Source organism: Amia ocellicauda, chromosome 3 (assembly GCF_036373705.1).
Source record: "Amia ocellicauda isolate fAmiCal2 chromosome 3, fAmiCal2.hap1, whole genome shotgun sequence".
In the NCBI taxonomy this organism is placed as follows: Eukaryota; Metazoa; Chordata; class Actinopteri; order Amiiformes; family Amiidae; genus Amia; species Amia ocellicauda.
Window position 1 is genome coordinate 55,690,111 of NC_089852.1, and position 20,005 is coordinate 55,710,115.

The 20,005-nt window shown below is 37.0% G+C and overlaps 2 protein-coding genes across 2 annotated transcripts in view; both read left to right on the top strand.

Moving 5' to 3' along the window:
• The window catches only part of LOC136747246 (roundabout homolog 1), a 289,683-nt gene extending 285,321 nt beyond the window's left edge, over positions 1–4,362 (top strand). The window contains exon 8 of the mRNA XM_066700194.1: positions 3,817–4,362. Coding sequence (XP_066556291.1) covers positions 3,817–4,115 — 299 coding nt within the window. The 3' untranslated portion in view covers positions 4,116–4,362. The remainder of the gene's footprint in view (positions 1–3,816) is intronic.
• A 3,261-nt stretch (positions 4,363–7,623) lies between these two features.
• The window catches only part of robo1 (roundabout, axon guidance receptor, homolog 1 (Drosophila)), a 52,683-nt gene continuing 40,301 nt past the window's right edge, over positions 7,624–20,005 (top strand). Inside the window, exons 1-8 of the mRNA XM_066699946.1 lie at positions 7,624–7,756; positions 9,378–9,583; positions 13,004–13,085; positions 13,300–13,468; positions 14,720–14,886; positions 15,810–15,931; positions 18,606–18,837; positions 19,849–19,970. Coding sequence (XP_066556043.1) covers positions 9,482–9,583; positions 13,004–13,085; positions 13,300–13,468; positions 14,720–14,886; positions 15,810–15,931; positions 18,606–18,837; positions 19,849–19,970 — 996 coding nt within the window. The 5' untranslated portion in view covers positions 7,624–7,756; positions 9,378–9,481. The remainder of the gene's footprint in view (positions 7,757–9,377; positions 9,584–13,003; positions 13,086–13,299; positions 13,469–14,719; positions 14,887–15,809; positions 15,932–18,605; positions 18,838–19,848; positions 19,971–20,005) is intronic.

A 20,005-nucleotide genomic window follows, 5' to 3' on the forward strand; every position in this document is an offset into this window, starting at 1 on the left:
AAATCAGTAAGTTATAAACGAAGTACATTGTAACCATTATAATATGAATATGCTACAGATGCAATTACTTCAAATTTTATAAAGCCAGGAAGCTTAAATGCCAAATAACATGAGTTTATTCCAGTCTACATGCAGTTATTTTCTCTAAATTCATATTAGGAACAGTATTATTTTAATGCCAACAACAACAGAGTAAAGGTATATATGTATATATATATTATAATATTATATAGGTATATAATATGTTATATTATGATCTGTAAACTACATTTGAGAGCATAGATGTTTGGATTGGTTTGACAATTTAGCTCCTGCCTTGTTCCAAATCCCTGACAATCTTGTCTCTTTTCTTCATTATTATGTTTACGGTTGTTTTTGGTATGATGCTTGAATTTGAGTTTACCATGTGCTTTTACCATGGGTTTACTAGGATATTACCATCATAAACTTGCAAAAGGGTAAACTGGATTAAAATTCACTGGAATGAACTTTCAAAGCAGTCATTACAGAAGGCTGCTTTGTTGTTCTCGACATTTGTATTTTAACCTTTTGAAAATGTCCCACTGCTTGTTCATGTTTCCATCTTTAGACTCAGGAAAACATACTTTCTCTCAATAGGTGTTACTGTTCACATATTTCGTTTTGGTGTAAGTAAGCTCATTAAAAGTAAGCAAAGCCGTGTTTAATATTGACAGGCGGAGCTGATCCGAGACGTAGTAACCTGGAAGGGGCAGACCTCTTGCTCTCTGCCTCAGAAATGTTAAATGGCCCTTGACTAAGGGTACAGGAAGCCAGGCCTGAGTAGATGCTAATTAATACCACCCTGCAATAGCTGTGGTAGCCCCATGCAACTTTGCACTTCACAGGGAACCATAACATTGTACAAGCATTTTGTGGAGCTGCGGACAACCAATCCTTTTCACTGGCCTTTGGCTTTTACAATTTAAAATTCAATGCATGATGAAACCAAATAAGCCCTGGCATTGTGGTACAGTTGCCTGCATTCACTTTACTGGAATTTGTAATATTACTATTTTTGTGTTATAATTATTATTATTATTTTCTTCAGTACAGTGGTCTAAAATTAAAATGGCAATGCAATGAAGTACAAGAACCGCACTTGTATATGGGATAAATCAATACAGATGTTCTTTATTTTTTTATTTTACGATAACCTCCACTTATTCCAGATTTGAACAGATTCGCAGAAATTACAAAAATGTGCACATCTTTCTCAGTGATTATATGCTTTGAAATTATTCTGTGTTACTGACCATCATGAACACTGAAGGCATATTGGTTTTATGGAATTTCTTTAAAGAAAATACACAGTGGTCGTTATATGGGGTAGAAAATGCAGCAGAATCCTAAAGCTCACTTTTGAAACCTTAGAAAAACTCAAGCAATACACTGCCAAGTACATTATTTTTAAAACCCCATGAAAAGATAACATTGAAGAAAGTTTCTTAAGCCTAAAATGTATTATTAGAGATTAATACAAAAAAAATAGGGAAGGAATAGGTGCCGACAGCAATCTTATTTGCTAATAGCGCATGTAAAGAGATTGCAATGAAACGCACGATTTATGCCAAAAAAACAAAAACAAAAACAAACCTTGGCATTTCCCTATAAATGTTCGGCAAACTGTGTTAGATACTGAGTCTTTGGTGTTTGTTGTTAACATATTCATTCATTCACTTCTTTGAAGAAAGCGTGGTTTCAGGAAACAGGGAGACCAAAAGCATTTATCATGTTATTTCCTTTCTTAGCATGACCTGCAAAGCTTTCCTGGTTCTATTAAAAAATATTAGATTACAATTTCCAGGCACTAGTTTTGCACATAAATACAGTAACAGAGAGACAGCAAACCATAGTCAGATACACCTTAAAACAATTGTCTGTTTCAGAATCCTTAGATTGTTTAGAATCATAATATTTCTACCTTTGATGTTATCTACCTGCATGCACTTATATCAGCAAAATGTAACTAGTGAAGGCTGTATGAGGGATGTGTGCATTGATGCACTGCAAGTGAAATCAAATCCACTAAATCAGGAACAGCTATAAAAGTTATAAAAAGCACAAAAGTTTCCATTAAAACCCTTGTTTCCCCTTGTAATGCCTTTGCTGAGGATCATATTCACTGGGAAATGGTGTGGTGAAATGCAAACCAAATTACAGTTCTTTTTTTTCTCTTTGCTGTGATTAATCTTTGGAACATTAATAAATTGCAGCACAGGGTGGGTATGTGAATGTACGGGAACAGTGTGTAATGGCCAATGAAAACTAGCTACAGCAAGACAATTTGCACAGAAGGCTCCCACAGGAGGACTTTATTAATCACACAATAGACATGCGGTGCATTTTACTACACTGCTGATATCAGCTTTTATGTATAGGAAAGCTCTGAAACCCTAATTAATAAACCTGCAGGTAATCCTGGCAAGCATCTCTAAATGTCCAACGAAGTAGAAGATTAAAGATTTTATTTTGCTTAGGCTCATACACAGACACACACACTTTCAGACCTTTGTTACTCTCCACTGCCAATGTATCTCCTTCAGTTTCCTAAAAAGGGTGTGGTGACAGTTCATGTGGTAGGTCACCTGGTCACATTATACATTGAAAATGTTATTTACTGTTTTGTTTTATAAAAAGAAAAAGTGACCCATCAACAACAGACAGTTTGTTGTACAGTAATTCAGCCTAGAGAAAAAAAAAATCAGATTCTATTTGACTGGGTTAAATACAAATACATGTCTATTTGTTTGTTTGTATATTCTAACATTCTCCTCCTTTTTTGAGCAAGACAGACCTTGCAATGTATTAATGTAAGGGAATCTTGTGAATTCCCAAAGCCTTCCATTAGATAAAAACAAATAAAGCAGCAGTACAGGCATGAATCCAACACAAGCTTTCTTAATAAAGAGCAACATTATGTTTCTTACTTTCCTATTGCATGCAATCGATTATTTTGTCTTGAATTATATTATGAAGTTACAACATAATGGCCCTGCTTCTAAAAAGAATGTATACATAAAAAAGAAAACAATCTGGTCTCTTGCATCCAATCTCATTGACAATGACCAATAAATCACAAATAGATGACCATTTTCATGTGAGTCGTTGGTTTTCAGAGAATTATTTAGTATATTCTAACATTAAAAACATACACATTGCTTATAAAATGTACCTCAAAGGCAGATGAAGCAGCTGCAATGTTGATGCACTGTATAATCACTTGAACTAGAAAGACAAGATACTCTCTGCAAATTACCTGGGAGATTTAGTGCGAGCCATAACAGTTATGTACAGCTTCAGCAACAGCTTATTGTTTTTCTGACTAAACAATTACTAATAATGTAGGTTGTCATTTTAAATGACTCAATGAAGCATTGGAATTTATTAACCCCATGAGTGCACTATATGTCATGTGTTTTCTGTTTTCAGATAAATCATGACATTCTGAGACTGAACTGACTCATTTGTTGAAATTAAGACTCTTTCTTTACCTTTATTTAGTTTTGTATTTGGTGATGTCTGGTCTGTAATACTTCAAAGTCTATTCTTCTGCTCCTGCATTACGTGCAATAATGGTAGATTATAATGTCCTAAGAGGAGAGATGGAGTTTGGAGCCAAAGACAGTAAAGATGAACACAACCACTTTACTTTACTTTTCCACTTTAAGACAAATTGCCACAATTTTTCATTTACAATGTGTTGCATTATTTTTTTATGCACATCAATATGCTGCTTTTTTGTGTGTTTTGGATCATTATTTATTTATTTATTTCTTGTGTTTGTTCTCTTTTTAGTTGTATCTGGTAAGTTGAACTTTCATTCGTCACCTATTCACCGCATTGACAGCAACAGGAAGCTGTCAGAACTCATCCTTCCATCATCTTTGTTCTCCACCCACCAATCAGCATTCATGTTTCAATTGTCACGAGCAACATTGACAGAAAGGACAGAACATGTATGGGTAAATGTGAATCTAAGGGATAAGGTAAACTTGAGCTGTTTCTTTTTGTTTGTTTATGCTATGTGTTTCATTGCTTATTTTGTTATATACTGCTATATTGACTGTTGTTTTTCTTCCCCAAAATATCTTTAATTCTGATTAAGATTAATTTTCATTGTTTTAATCAACTACACTTCCACATACCCTGGAAAACACTCGAGTTGTGTATCCACTGTCCCTACATTTTAATTCCTCAAACGACGTGTGCCATTTTAGAAGTTGCAGTAACAATCACACTTGCACAATTATCAGACTTTCCCCACTATCAATGTATGCTGCATATAAAGTGGAATTGTAAGACTACTATATCAAGTGCAATGCCAAAAGAAAAATACCATTGACTGCGATATATATAAGCCACCACCCCCCCCCACCCCCCCTGGAATTCTGACTCAAAAAGTCAGTTAAATTGGGACCTTTTTATTCCCCCATACAAGGGATACAATCTGATTTATCAATTCTTTATTGTTTTCTTGTAGAATAATGACTCCTTCTTCATGGCTGTTTATAGACACATACAAATACAAATAAAATGATACGCCAAACTCTGTGGTTAATGAACTGTGTTATTAATTCATCTGGGTTTTGCTGTTATGGTTTATCCAGTGGGCTGGAGTTTGAATTGAAAGGCACACTAGATCACCATATCATCTGTACAGAAGCAATGAACTGGACAAAACAAATTATTTTTAGACAATTTCTGAATGGATTATAAATGATGGATTATGGATTACATGCTTACAGCATATGTGTTCCTTGATGGAATCTAAGAAAGCGAGAAAGCAAGCAAAAAGTATATTGTTTTGAGGATACTGGACTAAAAATAATCAAGTTTTTCCTCCTATCAGGCCTACTGTTTAATGCTGCAGAAGAACTCCCATTAATAATGCTGTATTGTGTTACATTAGATTTTATGCAATTGACATTGTATTTTGACATTGTATTTACAACCAGATGAAGTTAGCCATTAAACCTGTATAAATCAAATACCCAGGCCTGTGCCAGCTTCATTGAGGATGTCAGTGTGGACAGATGGTTCAAATTTACCTTCATTTCCATATAAATTTTGTTTGTACGTGCCCTTGCCTATGCAGATTAAGAAAAGTAGCGGTCACACTGTTATTTAAATTCGTTCAGCCCCCCTCTTCCCATGTAATTGGATTGAATGTGTTTAAATGATAATCATTTACATAGTTGCAAATTCCAAACAGTTCCAAAGAAATGTGAAAAAGCTAATCTCTACCTCACGTTAAAAGCAAATCCAAGTCCTGTTTTGAAAAGTCCATATCAGTTTGTTCAATTGATTGATCTCTGTACGCATAATTTTTATAAGCTTCATAGCTCTGGCTGCACGGTAGCAAACTATATTTTGACAGTTTGCAGCCTGCACTGGATAAGCATGATTGAGGCAGATTAAACATTTATCAAACATGGGAGCTGCTGCCATTAGCTCTAAATGAATACCGTCTGAACAATTCTTGCCCACCCAAAAGTTATTATTTGCTATTTATTTTCTCGGTTCCTGATACAAGTCATCTGAAAAAGCCATGGCATGTTGAAAATGTCCTTTTTAACTCTTCCTCTCCTGAATGGGAATCCTTTCAATTTTATGATTTGAGTATGTGCAGATTTGACCACTGAAAAAACATATAACTACTTAATTTAACTTAAAAGGGGAATAACAATGTAAAAATGTCTCCGTTCATTTGGGAGTAGTGCTGATTGAAATCTGAGCAGGACTTGCATTCAGTCTGATAATGTTTAATTCTAACAAACTAATATAAGAAGTAATTAAGGAACACATTGGTTCAATTCTTAGTACTTGTTGTGATCACCATAGTCTGTTTTGTTTCATATTTTAACCTATTGTTTGATGGTAGAATGGTCATAATCGACCCTCTGTATGTATATTTAATTGTTTAGCAATTAGCTGATGTTTTAATTACGTGGTTTAGTTTGAGCAGAGTGGCTTGATTGGGCACTTGAGGTTGCAGACTGAAATGCTGGTTTATCAGATACTATCATACATACATATTAAATCAATATCCATGAGCTTAATGTCTAATTACTAGCTAGACTGTACCCTTCACACTGGATTCCTTACTTAATCCTGTCTTCATACTTTTTAAACTTAAACTTTAAATTTTCTTGCCCTTACTCTGTGAATTTAACTTTTCTCTTTTCAACCTCTCTAGTACCTCCAGCCTTTGTGGTCCGTCCCCGAAACCAGGTTGTGGCTGTGGGGAGGACTGTGACATTCCAGTGTGAGGCCACAGGCAACCCCCAGCCAGCCATCTTCTGGCAGCGAGAGGGGAGCCAGGTAGAACATATTTTATTTCACTTGTATCACTCTTCTAAAATAAATTACGAGTTCGGATTTGTATGTACTGTATTTACCTTATTTAGTCCTTTTAAATTATGGATTTAAGAGCTCCATGTGCTTATTAGTACCTTGCTGTTTGTTCACATTTTGTATGTATTTGTTTATTCTATCCCAGTTATAGGGATGATTGTCCTTGAATCCTTTTCTGTATTTCTTATGGGTTCTGATTGAAGTGGTCAGCACCAACCATTTCAGAGCACTCAGTCTTTGGCTCAGCACTCAAAAACAGGGACCAAGTCATTTCTCTGTTGATGTGTACTGGAAAATGTACAGGTTGAGAAAGAGTTGAATTTCAGATACACCATTCATGAAAGTAAATCATAAATCATTTTTTTGAAGAAAAAAATAAATCAATGGGCCTAACTTAAAAACATCATTTAAAAATATGTGAAAATGTGCTTGAACGTTATCAGAACACACCAAATGACTTACTCAGTTAGCTTGCCATGTTTTTAATTACATTTCAAGGAAGACTGTGAGTAATAGATAATCTGTGTAGCGTTTAAAACCTACCTTAAAACATGGTCCTAGCTTATAATGAAAATATAAGGTACTTAACCATACTTTAACAATTACAAAAAAAAAAAAAAATGTATGCTAAAACAACAGTCCCATTCCTACCCTGAATGTTTTAACATTAACATAAAGTATTCCCCGCTTGACTGGCAGGTCAGTGAAAATGTATAGTCCTTTAGAAAAGCAGGAGGACAGGCAGCTGCAGACGGAATAACCGAACTAGAAACTGTGTTTCTGTTCCGATTTCGTTAACAAGAAAACGAATCTGTTGTGAAGCAACTTAAACTGCTTGACAGGGTGTCTCAGGCAAATCTGTCTCTCACACACAGTGCAGCATGTGTACACGTGGGCTGTGTGCGCATGAGAGCATGTCTGACCAGTCATCCTAATTCAATTTTATTTCGTTCTGTATGTAATCAATATAGTGTGTGCTTTATGGTTTATTCATAAATTATTACACCTGTGACAAGAACCAGCTGGATCTTTATAGAACTGTAAAATGGGAGATGACAGGGTTGTGATTGGTGGCGGGCCTCAGGATCTGCTCAGTCCTGCAGACAAACATGGAGTTTTATAAGACTGCATCGAGAGACTCCAGGGCAATGTCAAAAGCAGTTGCTGCCCTGATTTCACGCTGTATGACTCCCTCACTCTGTCTTCCAGAATCTGTTGTTCTCCTACCAGCCCCCTCAGCCGTTAAGCCGGTTCTCCGTCTCCCAGAGTGGGGATCTGACTATCACGGACGCAGAGAGGTCAGACGTGGGATACTACAGCTGCCAGGCTCTGAATATCGCCGGGAGCGTCATCACCAAGGCCCTTCTGGAAGTCACCGATGGTAAAGTGGGGTCAAAATGAACCCTACCATTACTCGGCACATTTGCACAGTCCTCAATGAGAATAATCTGTTCAAGAAAGAAAAGTAATACTTTCCCCGTAAACACGTAAGGATAAACACCAAAAGCAGCTGGTCCTATCTCCTCCTGAAGTGTAAATATATGTCACAGCTTTAGCTGGCTGTTTGCAGGATATTAATCTTGCTTATCCTCTGATAGGAACTATTTGTAAACACTGCTGTTAAAGATTGTAAAAGAGGAAAATTAGTTCCTGTATTTCTCAAGAGGCTGCAATCTTGTTCTAGGCCTAGCTTTATCTGCTGGGTTTTAAGGGATTTGTGTTCATGAGATGTGCTTGTAAAGGAAGATATGCTGGTTATATTTTTATTTGTTTGTTAGTTTTCTTGTCGCAAAGCTTCATCACCACTGTACACAAAATCAAGTACACAGAAATTGCTACAATAAAAAGTTACATCACATTCGCCCTGCATAAATATTCTGATATTCCGTTTATTGTTGACTATAAATATCCGGTTGGTTTTCCTAAGAGCCCTTGCAACATAAATTGATCAGTAAGGGTGGCTACCCAGCAATTACTGTAGATCTTATTGCAATCAGTGTGTTTCCAGGTACCACAGAGCCCAGCCAAAATGTCAATTTCCCATAAACCTTGGTTGAGGGCTGTTAATTATTTGTGGAATAAATAACCCAGCTGCAGGCAGATACAAGAAAAAGCAGGTTTCCATAGTAACAGAGCAAGTGGTTGCCACCCCACCTCCCCCAATTGTGGGAAAAAGGCCCGAAACCTCCAGAGCTGTCTACAGAAGCCAGGTGTCTACAGCCTCCGACTGTCAGGGGAACGAGCAGACCTGCTAGTGCGAAACACTAGCTCGCAGGCCTATCTCTTGCAAAGCAAAAGCAGGGTAATTATAGGACACTGTAATTACCTTTGGTCTCGTACAACCAAAGCCAGAGTTAGTTGTCTGTAATTTCTTATAATTTATTTATGAAACCCGACCTGCTTCCATCCAGCTTTTAATGAAGGGAAAGAACGCAGAGTGAAATGTGCACAGAGAGACGGAGCGAGAGAGCCATGTTTCGTGATTTATAACAGCCTCGTTGGAGCACTTGGTTACTAGTAATAATCTCTACATGCTGGGGAGAGCAGGGGGCCTTCAGTGTTTGCAAATGGAAATTAAACTGGGATGTATTCTCTTAATTTCTGCTATCTAGCGCTCGGCACTTCCCGTCTTTCTTCATGAGATTCACTCAAGATGTCCCTCTGATGCCAGCGGGGTTGGGGGAGAGGGGGATATGGAACTACATTTGTATGCTAATACTATTTTGCTGTTGTTGCTTCTGGCTGAAAAATTCCAAAGCGTTTGATTTTAACATACCATAAGCAACCTGGTTAAATAAAATTAAGACGTGTACATGGACATATATTATTTTAATTAGCTGAGGTTTATTTTTGCGAGGGTCAACTCCTGCTGTGGAGTGATTAGAAAATTGCTTCCAGTTGTGAAAATTTGATTTTTTTTCCCTCTCTCTCTCTCTCTCTCTCTCTCTCTCTCTCTCTCTCTCTGTCTCTGTCTCTGTGCCTGCCTGCTTTCACCGTGCCAGTTGTCTCAGACAGGCCACCTCCTGTAATTAAGCAGGGACCTGGGAACCAGACGGTATCTGTAGATGGCACTGTTGTCCTCAGCTGTTTGGCAACAGGCACACCCATGCCCACTATCTTGTGGAGGAAAGACGGAGTCCTGGTCTCTACCCATGATTCCCGCATCAAGCAACAAGACACAGGAGCCCTTCAAATCCGTTACGCCAAGGTACAATAGAGCTGACGCAATCCACCCACCCACCCCACCTGCCCCCCAGCCATCAGCCAGCCTGCCACACTGGTTATGAAAGTCTAATTAGCTGTATTAACAAAGTTTTTAATTATAGCCAAACTCCCTCTGGTTTATTCCTTATTCATGACTTATTCAACAACAAAGAAAGAAATAAAAATATATTTGTCCCTACCGGCATATATGCTTTATTAATTACCTGTCACACTTTTTTTTTTTTTTTCGGTTAATCCTAAACCAGATTCTCTTTATTCAGCTTCATGCAATCTTAAGTAACAGCTTGAAGAACAGGGAACCCCCTGAAACCAAAATATGTTATCTTTGTCTTTCTGCACTTTTTACAGTTGAGTTTTCAAAGGTAGGTATGAACTGATGGAGGGATTGGCGTATATAATACCAATTTATCTTGTAAAAACACATTTAAAAAAGTATATATTTAATTACAAAGTAATCAGTAGTGTATATTGCTGATTATTAACTAAAAACAAAAAGAGTCTGTGCTTAAAATGCCATAAATGCGATTTGGGATGAATTTCCATCCCCCTGAGATTACTTGTGTTTGTTGTCTGTTTTGTCTGAATTTTAACAGTAGTAGTTCTATCTTGTATTCCATGATGACAAAACAATAAAGCCAATTAATCTAGTAATTACTTTTATATTAGTGTTCAAAGAGGTAAGGTGTGTCTAGGTATTATAAGTAATATAATACATATTTTATCCAGCAAATTCACACTCCCTCTTTACCAGATGTTTTTGTATTTTATTTAAAATTTCTAGCATGAAGAAACATGGATTAACAAGGATATAATCCGTTGAGGGGGAAAAATGAATTTCCCGAAGGAAATTTAACACGGTTTCTAATTTTTATCCATACTGTTTCTGTTCATCCTTAAGGAACAGAAAAAGGAATTAACCTTTGTTTTAAGCAGGGATTCTGCTATACCATTATTGAAAGCTGCTTCCCTATTGTTTTTTTCCTCAATGCTAGAACAAAAATCCCTCCCCTGTGAGATACAGTAACAGCTGTTTACAGAGGAGGGACTTCAAAAGCATGTCAGTAGCTGTCAGACTTTGAGAAGAGTGTCTACTTGATTCTTAGGCTGTCAAAAACTCCCATTGTGATGGGCTTTCAACCTGGTAACGTCAACTTTCTGTCAATAAGGGTTAAGGGTCATATGAAGCTGTAAAATCTCAGCTTTATTTTAATTGTGTTAGACGTGTTCGGATTTGACAGGCAATTTCTGTTTTCCTTTTCTTGCATTGTGTGTGTGTATCTGTATGTATTTTTTTTATTATTACTATTGAAAAAATACCTTAAACTATTCTCACATAATTGCAAATAAAGCACTTCCTTTATTTAAACTAAATCAGCTCTAATGATTTTGCAGGATATTTGTACACCCACCTTTATTTATTGCTGCATTGACTAAGAAAATAAAATACTTGTCTGCCGTCACATAATGTAATCCAGGTTTATTCTTGTCAAGTTTAGTATTTGAGGTAGCCTCTCTGTAGGTAATTATTTACTCACACACTTTTATTCAATAGCCCTGTTTCTATGTGTAAGAAAAAACACTTTGTTGCTGCTGCTTTTGTACTCAAGGGTTTATTTCCTCTACTGTGGCCAGTCTGCATTTAATAATTGAAAAGAGCAAGAGTTAGTCTATATATCCAGGGACCAACAGCTAATGAAATGCAGAATTAGTTATCTAACAGTGTCCATTGCACCCTTTTTTTGTTAGATTTGGAATTATTATTATTATTATTATTATTATTATTATTATTATTATTATTATTATTATTACATAATGAATTCAATTATATTTGGTAAGTTGCCCTGGGAAAGGGTGTCTGCTAAGAAATAAATAATAATAATAATAATAATAATAATAATAATAATAATAATAATAATAATAATAATACACTTTCTGTTAATCTTTTCTGTGTCTAATGGTTATATAAAAGATTATAATGCAATACAGAGAAAATACTGTTCAGGTGCAAACTTGTTACAGATATAAGAAAACTGATTTTCAGCACAGTGTGTTTTTACTTGCTTTTATCAAAATATGTTTCTTGTAATTACAAAATAATGATAATTATAATAGTAATAGTAATTCCATGTTTGAATTGAGTTTGGCAGCTGAGCCTGTCTTGTATTCTCTTGCTGGAGCACTGTGGAGCATTGAGAGCATGCCCAGATCCCATTATTCATTGTTGCTGTTTTATCTCCTGTAATTCCCTTTACTTCTCCTTGACAAATACCCTGTAGGACACCCTGTAGCGTAGCTGGTCTGCGTAGAAGCTCAGGACTGAAGTAGTTTCTTAGTCAGTACCTGTAGTGTTTTCTGCAGCCTGTGTGGCTGTGTGTGAGACCCAACACTACTTGTCACTGCTTGGTATAGAGACATGAGGTCAAACTCTAGCTGAATCTAGTCCAGAAATCCAGAAATGGTAAAGGGTTTTTGAAATTGTATGAAATCTCTACCCTACTGACTGAGAAAAGACTAATATGAGAATAAGATGAACACAGTGGAAGTGAGTTGTTTTTTCTCACCATGTACACAGTACCACTTCCTTTTGTGATCCTTATACTGGAATGTATTGTTTTAACAGGCTGTCCAAAAAGTGAATGTCTGTTTGAATTCACCCACACATGACAACTTTTGAAACATTATTGATAGCTCTGACCTTGTATAGTATGTTGATAGTTCTTAAATAGTTTTATGGATAGAATCATGTCTTCACATATGTCATATAATTGATATAGTTTCCCATTTGATTTATTGCTATATTCTGTTCTGAAGTGTCAGTACTATGCACATTCTAAGGTAAAATATATGTTGTTGTTTTTTTTCAGATGTGTAAATGGTACCATAATTAAGATTAAGTAATAATACAACAATTGTGCATTTGTGATTTTCTAACAGATACAGTTTGATCATTACGTTATTATAAAGCTTGAATCAAGTGCCAGCTGACACAAGTCCTAATGCTTGTCTTGACCAACAATCAGCAAGTGTGCAGCTGTCCCATTTGAAAAATCTACAAAACTGGAGTTATCTATGACATTACATTTGGCTTTCTTCAATGTTGCATTATAGCTGTGTATCTAATGTGCTCAAGGCTGTTACATCCTATGAAGTGAGTCAGGGGAAAGGTCTCAAATTAGTTTGCATTAAAGAAAAATACAAAAATATATCCATTTGACTCTGAAATGCAGTTTTACGGGGAGTGGAAGCGTGATTACGAACCTGGCAGCCAGGCTGTTTCAGAATGTTAATAAAGAAGGATGGTGAGCCATCCATATTCATGGGCTATAGATGGAAGTGCAATTGCTTTTCTTACCCACTGCATTCTGGTCAATCCACTGATTTGTCTCTGCCTTTCCCCTTACAGCTGGGTGACACTGGGATGTACACCTGCATAGCTTCCACTCCCAGTGGTGAAGCCACATGGAAAGCCTACCTCGAAGTTCAAGGTAAATCAATCAGGGTTGCTCAGCATGCGAACATGTTGACAGAAAATTATGTAATTGCATATCTGAAATCTAACTGCACTAAATGCAAAGTCAAATTGATCAATTTAGTAAAAATAAATAAATAAATAAAGCCCTAAATAATTATATAGAAGTAACAATTCTCTCTCTCTCTCTCTCTCTCTCTCTCTCTCTCTCTCTCTCCCTGATTCATAAGAATTTGGGGTTCCTGTACAGCCAGCCAGACCGACAGACCCCAATTTAATACCAAGCGCCCCTTCAAAACCAGAGGTCACAGATGTTACACGGAATTCTGTCACGTTGTCATGGAAGCCCAACCTGAATTCTGGAGCCACGCCTACCTCTTACATCATTGAGGCATTCAGGTAACGCATGAAAGGAAACAGCGTGTGTAGAATAGGAGAAAGTTAGAAACTGAGCTCTCACAGGACATTGACCCTGGATATACACCGATCAGCCATAACATTATGACCACCTGCCTAATATTGTGTAGTTCCCCCTTTTGCCGTGAAAACAGCCCTGACCTGTCGTGGCATGGACTCCACTAGACCTCTGAAGGTTTGCTGTGGTGTCTGGCACCAAGACGTTAGCAGCAGATTCTTTAAGTCCTGTAAGTTGTGAAGTGGGGCCTCCATGGATCGGACTTGTTTGTCCAGCACATCCCACAGATGCTCGATTGGATTGGGATTTGGGGAATTTGGAGGCCAAGTCAACACCGTGAACTCGTGATTCATCAGACCAGGCCACCTTCTTCCATTGCTCCATGGTCCAGTTCTGATGCTGACATGCCCATTGTAGGTGCTTTTGGCAGTGGACAGGGGTCAGCATGGGCACCCTGCGATGCACTGTGTGTTCTGACACCTTTCTATCAGAACCAGCATTAACTTTTTCAGCAATTTGAGCTACAGTAGCTCCTCTCTTGGATCGGACCACACGGGCCAGCCTTCACTCCCCACGTGCATCAGTGAGCCTTGGCCGCCCATGACCCTGTCGCCGGTTCACCGCTTTTCTTTCCTTGGACCACTTTTGATAGGTACTGACCACTGCAGACTGGGAACACCCCACAAGAGCTGCAGTTTTGGAGATGCTCTGACCCAGTCGTCTAGCCATCACAATTTGGCCCTTGTCAAAGTCACTCAGATCCTTATGCTTGCCCATTTTTCCTGATTCTAACACATCAACTTTGAGGACAAAATGTTCACTTGCTGCCTAATATATCCCACCCACTGACAGGTGCCATGATAACGAGATTATCAGTGTTATTCACTTCACCTGTCATGGGTCATAATGTTATGGCTGATCGGTGTATATAGCAGTAGAATGATTTTTGTTGAAGCAGGACTTATAAAGAATTATAAAGAAATTGTATAAATTGTGATTTGTGAACTGGCTAAAATTGTATTTACACGAGGCCAGGATATTTTGTTGATTTACGAAATGCGAAAGATTACATTGTGTGTGTGTATATATACAGATATAATTCATGTTTTGTTAAAATTATTATGGTAATATTTCTCCCACAATGCTCACACAGAAAAATGGCAGATGGTGATTAGCTCAATATTCACTGTAACTGTACAGTAATTACTGCTGTATTGCTCTTATCTTTTGCACAGCCATGCATCTGGGAGCAGTTGGCAGACTGTGGCAGAGCATGTGAAGACAGAAACCTATTCTTTGAAAGGCTTAAAGCCCAGCGCTGTCTACCTTTTCCTCGTGAGGGCTGCAAATGCATATGGACTGAGTGAGCCAAGCCCAATAGCGGATGCAGTGAAAACTCAAGGTACAAATCTGACCATTACCAGTGTACTTTATGGTTTAAAGCACTGCCTGACTTTTATTCTCTCTCTTTTATAAAATAAACTCAAAAGGAAATGCAAAAGGTGAATTCTTCAAACCTAACAAGAAACTTTTTTTTATCATCAAAAGATCATTCCAATTGAATGCTAGTTTGTTGTTTTTGTTTTCTTTATGCATCACTGTGTGACTTTTTTATATGGCAACTGAAATTATAATGCTTTGGAACAATAAGTTATTTGTTCCAACCTGGATAGGATTAAATAAAACCCACGAGGCTGTGTGGCTGTGTGCCTGCAATTATTCTGAGAACGGTACTGTTACTTGTTCAAGAATTTACACACTCTCTGCAGAAAAACATAAACTTGTATTGAGATTAAATGTGGTTTACACAGTTACACACCTGCTTTTTTTGTTTTAGTTTTGCATGTAAGTTGTGCATCACCATATGTGTCACCCAGGGACTCCATACTTCCACTTTAAGACAACAAAATAAACTATGCATAAAAAAAGATGCACAGAGAGAATTCAGTGACAGTCCTATAGATAACACTAATAGTTTTATGCATGGAGGGATTTAAGTCAAGCACGCAGCAGGCAGCTCGGTCATGTACAAGCAATAATTCTTTACTAAATTCAGTGCTGTGTCATCACAATCCCAGAGGCCACATCTGTTTATTGTGCCATAGCAACAGACACACACACATGCCAGACTTATATACTGCTATATACTGTAGTCCCTTACTCGTGTTCTCGTCACAGCAAAACTACTTATCTGACTACTATTAATTTGTGAGCAGCATAATTCATAATTTGAATATTCCCCATGTCTGACAAAATGAAAGTACTGTATAGCCTTGTTTTTAAGGTACACCCACGTTTAAGGTGTCTCATAATTGTTGTTGACAGACATTCCACCAACCAGTCAAGGTGTGGACCACAGACAGATCCAGAGGGAGCTGGGAGACGTAATCATCCATCTACACAACCCCACCATTCTGTCCTCCTCCTCAGTCAAGATCCAGTGGACGGTGAGTTCATGCGGCACTTTCTGTTATTGCACACCCACATTTGCATCTGTGATGCTTTTACAAATTATAGAAACAATAATGTGAATTGGAGAGTTATTGTTTTGTTGTTTCAGAAGGAGTGGGGGTGTTAAGAGCAAAATCAAAGATGTATTAGGTGAAGTCACATTGTTAAGTACATTGTGTATTGTGGCCTACCTTGAATGAAATGTATAGTTAACCAAAACAGCCAAAGGAAAGGATATGGTGGAAATGTTGATGACATTCTCAAGAATGGGCCAAGGGCCAGTCTCTCTGCATAGCTTAGTTTATTATGCTTTCCTTGCTGTACTACCTGGAGGCTCCAAACAGGAAAGGCAAAGAACTGCTGGATTAAGCTCCGGGTTGACATGTTGGCTCCACTTAACCTAATTGCAATGCCTCCAATAACATAAAAGTTTGCATGAACCCGAGGTATGATGTATACTTAGTCCTTGAAGTGGTGCTTAAGTGTCATACACTTGAGAAATAAAGCAAACGGGAAACCAGAGCAGTAAAAAAAACAAAAAAACATCCCTTTTATTTTTCCACATTAAATTAATCCTTTATCAGTTTCCAAAATGGTTTGGGAATGAAAAAATAAAATACACTATTCACAAAAAAGCTTTGGTGAAATGTCTTCAGATGGAGAAAAATACTGGACAGTTAAACTAAGGAAAAAAGTAAGCATCCAGATCCATCCAGAAGCAACGTCAATAATTAATGTAGATGTTCCGGGTTTATTAAAGTCAGGTATTTGAATCTGTGAACCTTGGGCTCAGTTGTAATTAATTAAAGGAAAAAGTTAAATCTTCTCTGTAGGTAGAATACAAAATACATGCATGTTCAGATAGCACAATTGTCCCTTCGACCATAACCTAAAGTATTTGCTTTGTAACATTACATTTGTATTAATTTATTTATTTTATAGCTCTATATACCTTTTTGCTTAGAATATATTTTTTAAATATGTTCCTATAACGCAAGGGAGTTTCCTAACTGCTTCCTAAGTGAACCATATATAAAGATATATGGTTTTGTGCAGAAATTGTGTGTTTAGGGTGTGTTCTGATGGAGTAAAGTAAATGTTGCTGGGTTCTGTAAGGAGTGACTGATCTCAGAATTTACAAGGTTCTCCTTCCCTTCCTACAGCGATATTGGCTTCATGGTAATACTTAACATTAATTGAAAACAAAGAAAAACAAAACCTTGTGCAAAAGTAAAATGTTCTTCCAAACCACTACAGAAAAAATACAATTTGTATTGACAGTTATAATGCTCATAAGCACTTTGAAGCAATGGAAAAGGCTATATTGTTCACTATCTACACAGTGAGTGCCCTTAACACAGACATATTCAAAAATAACTTTCATTTAGAGTATAGACTGGAATGTTGTTTAATTGTCTGACTAATTGTAAATTACCCTTTCTGCCAGACGCGTATAGACTGGCAGTAATAATGCCAGCTCTGCTGTTTTGGACAGGCTGTTGATGTCTAACGAATTGCAGACATTTAGGAACCACTTTATTATGATCTCATCGTTTGGTTTCTGAAAGAATTGTGTAAGGAAAGTTAACCCTTGTTTGGCTAGGATTTGACTCTGTCTAGACCTCTGATTTTTTTTTTTTTGGGGGGGGGGGGTTGTTTATTTGTTTCCTAATCAACTCTCCTAAGTGATTTATCTTATTGAAACTCTTTAAACTGAAGATAAAGAACATTGTATTTGCATCACTCAACATGATTTGCACTTTGTTGTTTTGGAGATCTTTATTACATAGGGTACATTTAAAGGCCAAACAATGAACCTGAAACAACAGATTGCATGTTGCTGTGAAATTGGAGAGTACAAAGTACAGGAATCTACTGTGGAATATCTCTACAAATAGACCTATGTTTCTGTGTGTTTCCATTAGTGATGATTATGGTATTAGTACTTAAGAACAAAGTGTAGGATTCTACAAAATATAGTATTATGCTCCCTAAGTGTTGCCACAGCTGATTAAATAGTCCATAGTTCTTTTCCCAGCGTCATCTTAAATGCAGTGTTTTAGGTGCATGACCCTCTGGTGTGCCCTTTAACCGCTTCTGGAAAGAGAGAAACTTAGCAAGTGTTATGACTTTTCTGTGGTCAAAAGTCATGGGTGATCATTGCTGTGCTCAATTTTCAGTAATGTGAGCAATAAAATTGAGGCAAAGATTTATTTATTTATCTGTTTATTTACTTAAGCAAACTCACAGCAGAGAGCCACACAATGGAGAATGTTAAAAATGCACAGAAGTGAACTCAGAAGTGTTTTTGTGAAAAGAAGAAAATGTTGAGTTACATTACATCGAAAGCTCTAAGATCAGGTTCACTGACTGCTCTATATTTCAGATTCTTGCATTTATTTTTTTTAACCAGTAGATGTCTTAAAGACAGGCACTCTGAACTGTGTCATTGTGTCATTAAAAGATAAAACAATTAATGGTGTTAAAATGATCATACCTTCACTTTTTATAAATGTGAATGACACTTTATTTATAATCTTATTACACCTATAGTTTGCATAAATGATATAAATAAAAATAATTAACAAAAGCTGACAGAAGCACTATTGTGTGATTTAAAATAAGTGTTGACTTTCTCACTGTCCTTTTCATATCTGGTGTACATTTTAGGTAGAGCAGCAGTCCCAGTACATCCAAGGCTATAAAATAATGTACAGAGCATCAGTAGAAGGCCAGACAAAGTCAGAGTGGTCCATGTTTGAAGTGAGAACCCCTGGGGAAGAGAGTGCGATCATCCCTCAGCTCAAGAAAGGAGTCGTGTATGAGTTCAAAGTGCGTCCCTTCTTTAACGAGTTCCAGGGGGCGGACAGTGAGGTGAAGCTGGCTACAACCCTTGAGGAAGGTATGCACGGCTATCATTTACAAATATGTAATTCACAAATGCATTGGCAAAATTATTTGCTACAGTGTTGTTCTAGTTAGTATTTTTTTTATTATTATTATTATTTTCAGTACATGAACACCTCTAGGCCTATTAGGATATGCTTATTGGAATATACATTACAAAATGATTAAGTACTTTGTGTTCTACAGAGTGCTTTTAATTGATTCAGTTTAATTATACTCACTGGGCTAGGCTCACCACAAATCCCCACAAGTGGTTTTTACATCGCAGTTTTTAACAGCACAGTGAACAATAAGAAATGCACACTCTATTATATGTTTTTTTGACATGTCATAATTCATTACATTTTCAATACATGTCTTCAAGCTATGGTCCACAAAACAAAACCAGAACTATGATATTAACTTCAGAGTGATTTGGGTGTTGTTGTTTTTTACAATTTGTAAGTTCAGTTAGTTTATTATATTCAAGATAATTTAAACATGCTAAAGCATTTAATGAAACATGGGCCACTGTCTGAAAAACACACACTTTATACAGGGGGTGTCAGAACTACTTCACACATATGGTTCTTGGTCTGAAGGATTCATTTGTGTGTATTGTATTAATATTGACTATTTTGCAGTCTGCTTTTATTGGATAAAACTTGTTAAATGAATGGTTAAAAATGGCTAAAAATGACAAGCAGGCATGTCTTCAGAATAATTGGATGAATCTCATCTGCAAATATGTTCACTATGTGTTTTAATTTGCTCATTCTGCTATAATCCCTCCTGCTCTGTCTTACATATATATATATATATATATATATATATATATATATATATATATATATATTATGAGTCTTGACACAGTCATGCAATAGTCTTGACAATAGTTGTGCATGGGGTTGCTTGCAAAAAACCACTATAATCTAACAGATTGACTGTGCATGCATTTTTCTAGGGATAAGAAAGGTGTTTGTCATCTATACATAGTGACTGGCTGTCTCTGTTTGCCTCGGTACAGCTCCCAGCGCCCCTCCCCAAGGAGTCACCGTAACAAAGAACGATGACAATGGGACAGCTATCCTGGTATCCTGGCAACCACCCCCAGAGGAGTTCCAGAATGGAGTGGTAAAGGAGTACAAGGTAGTGTGCATCTCCCAAATCCCTGCAGCGTGATG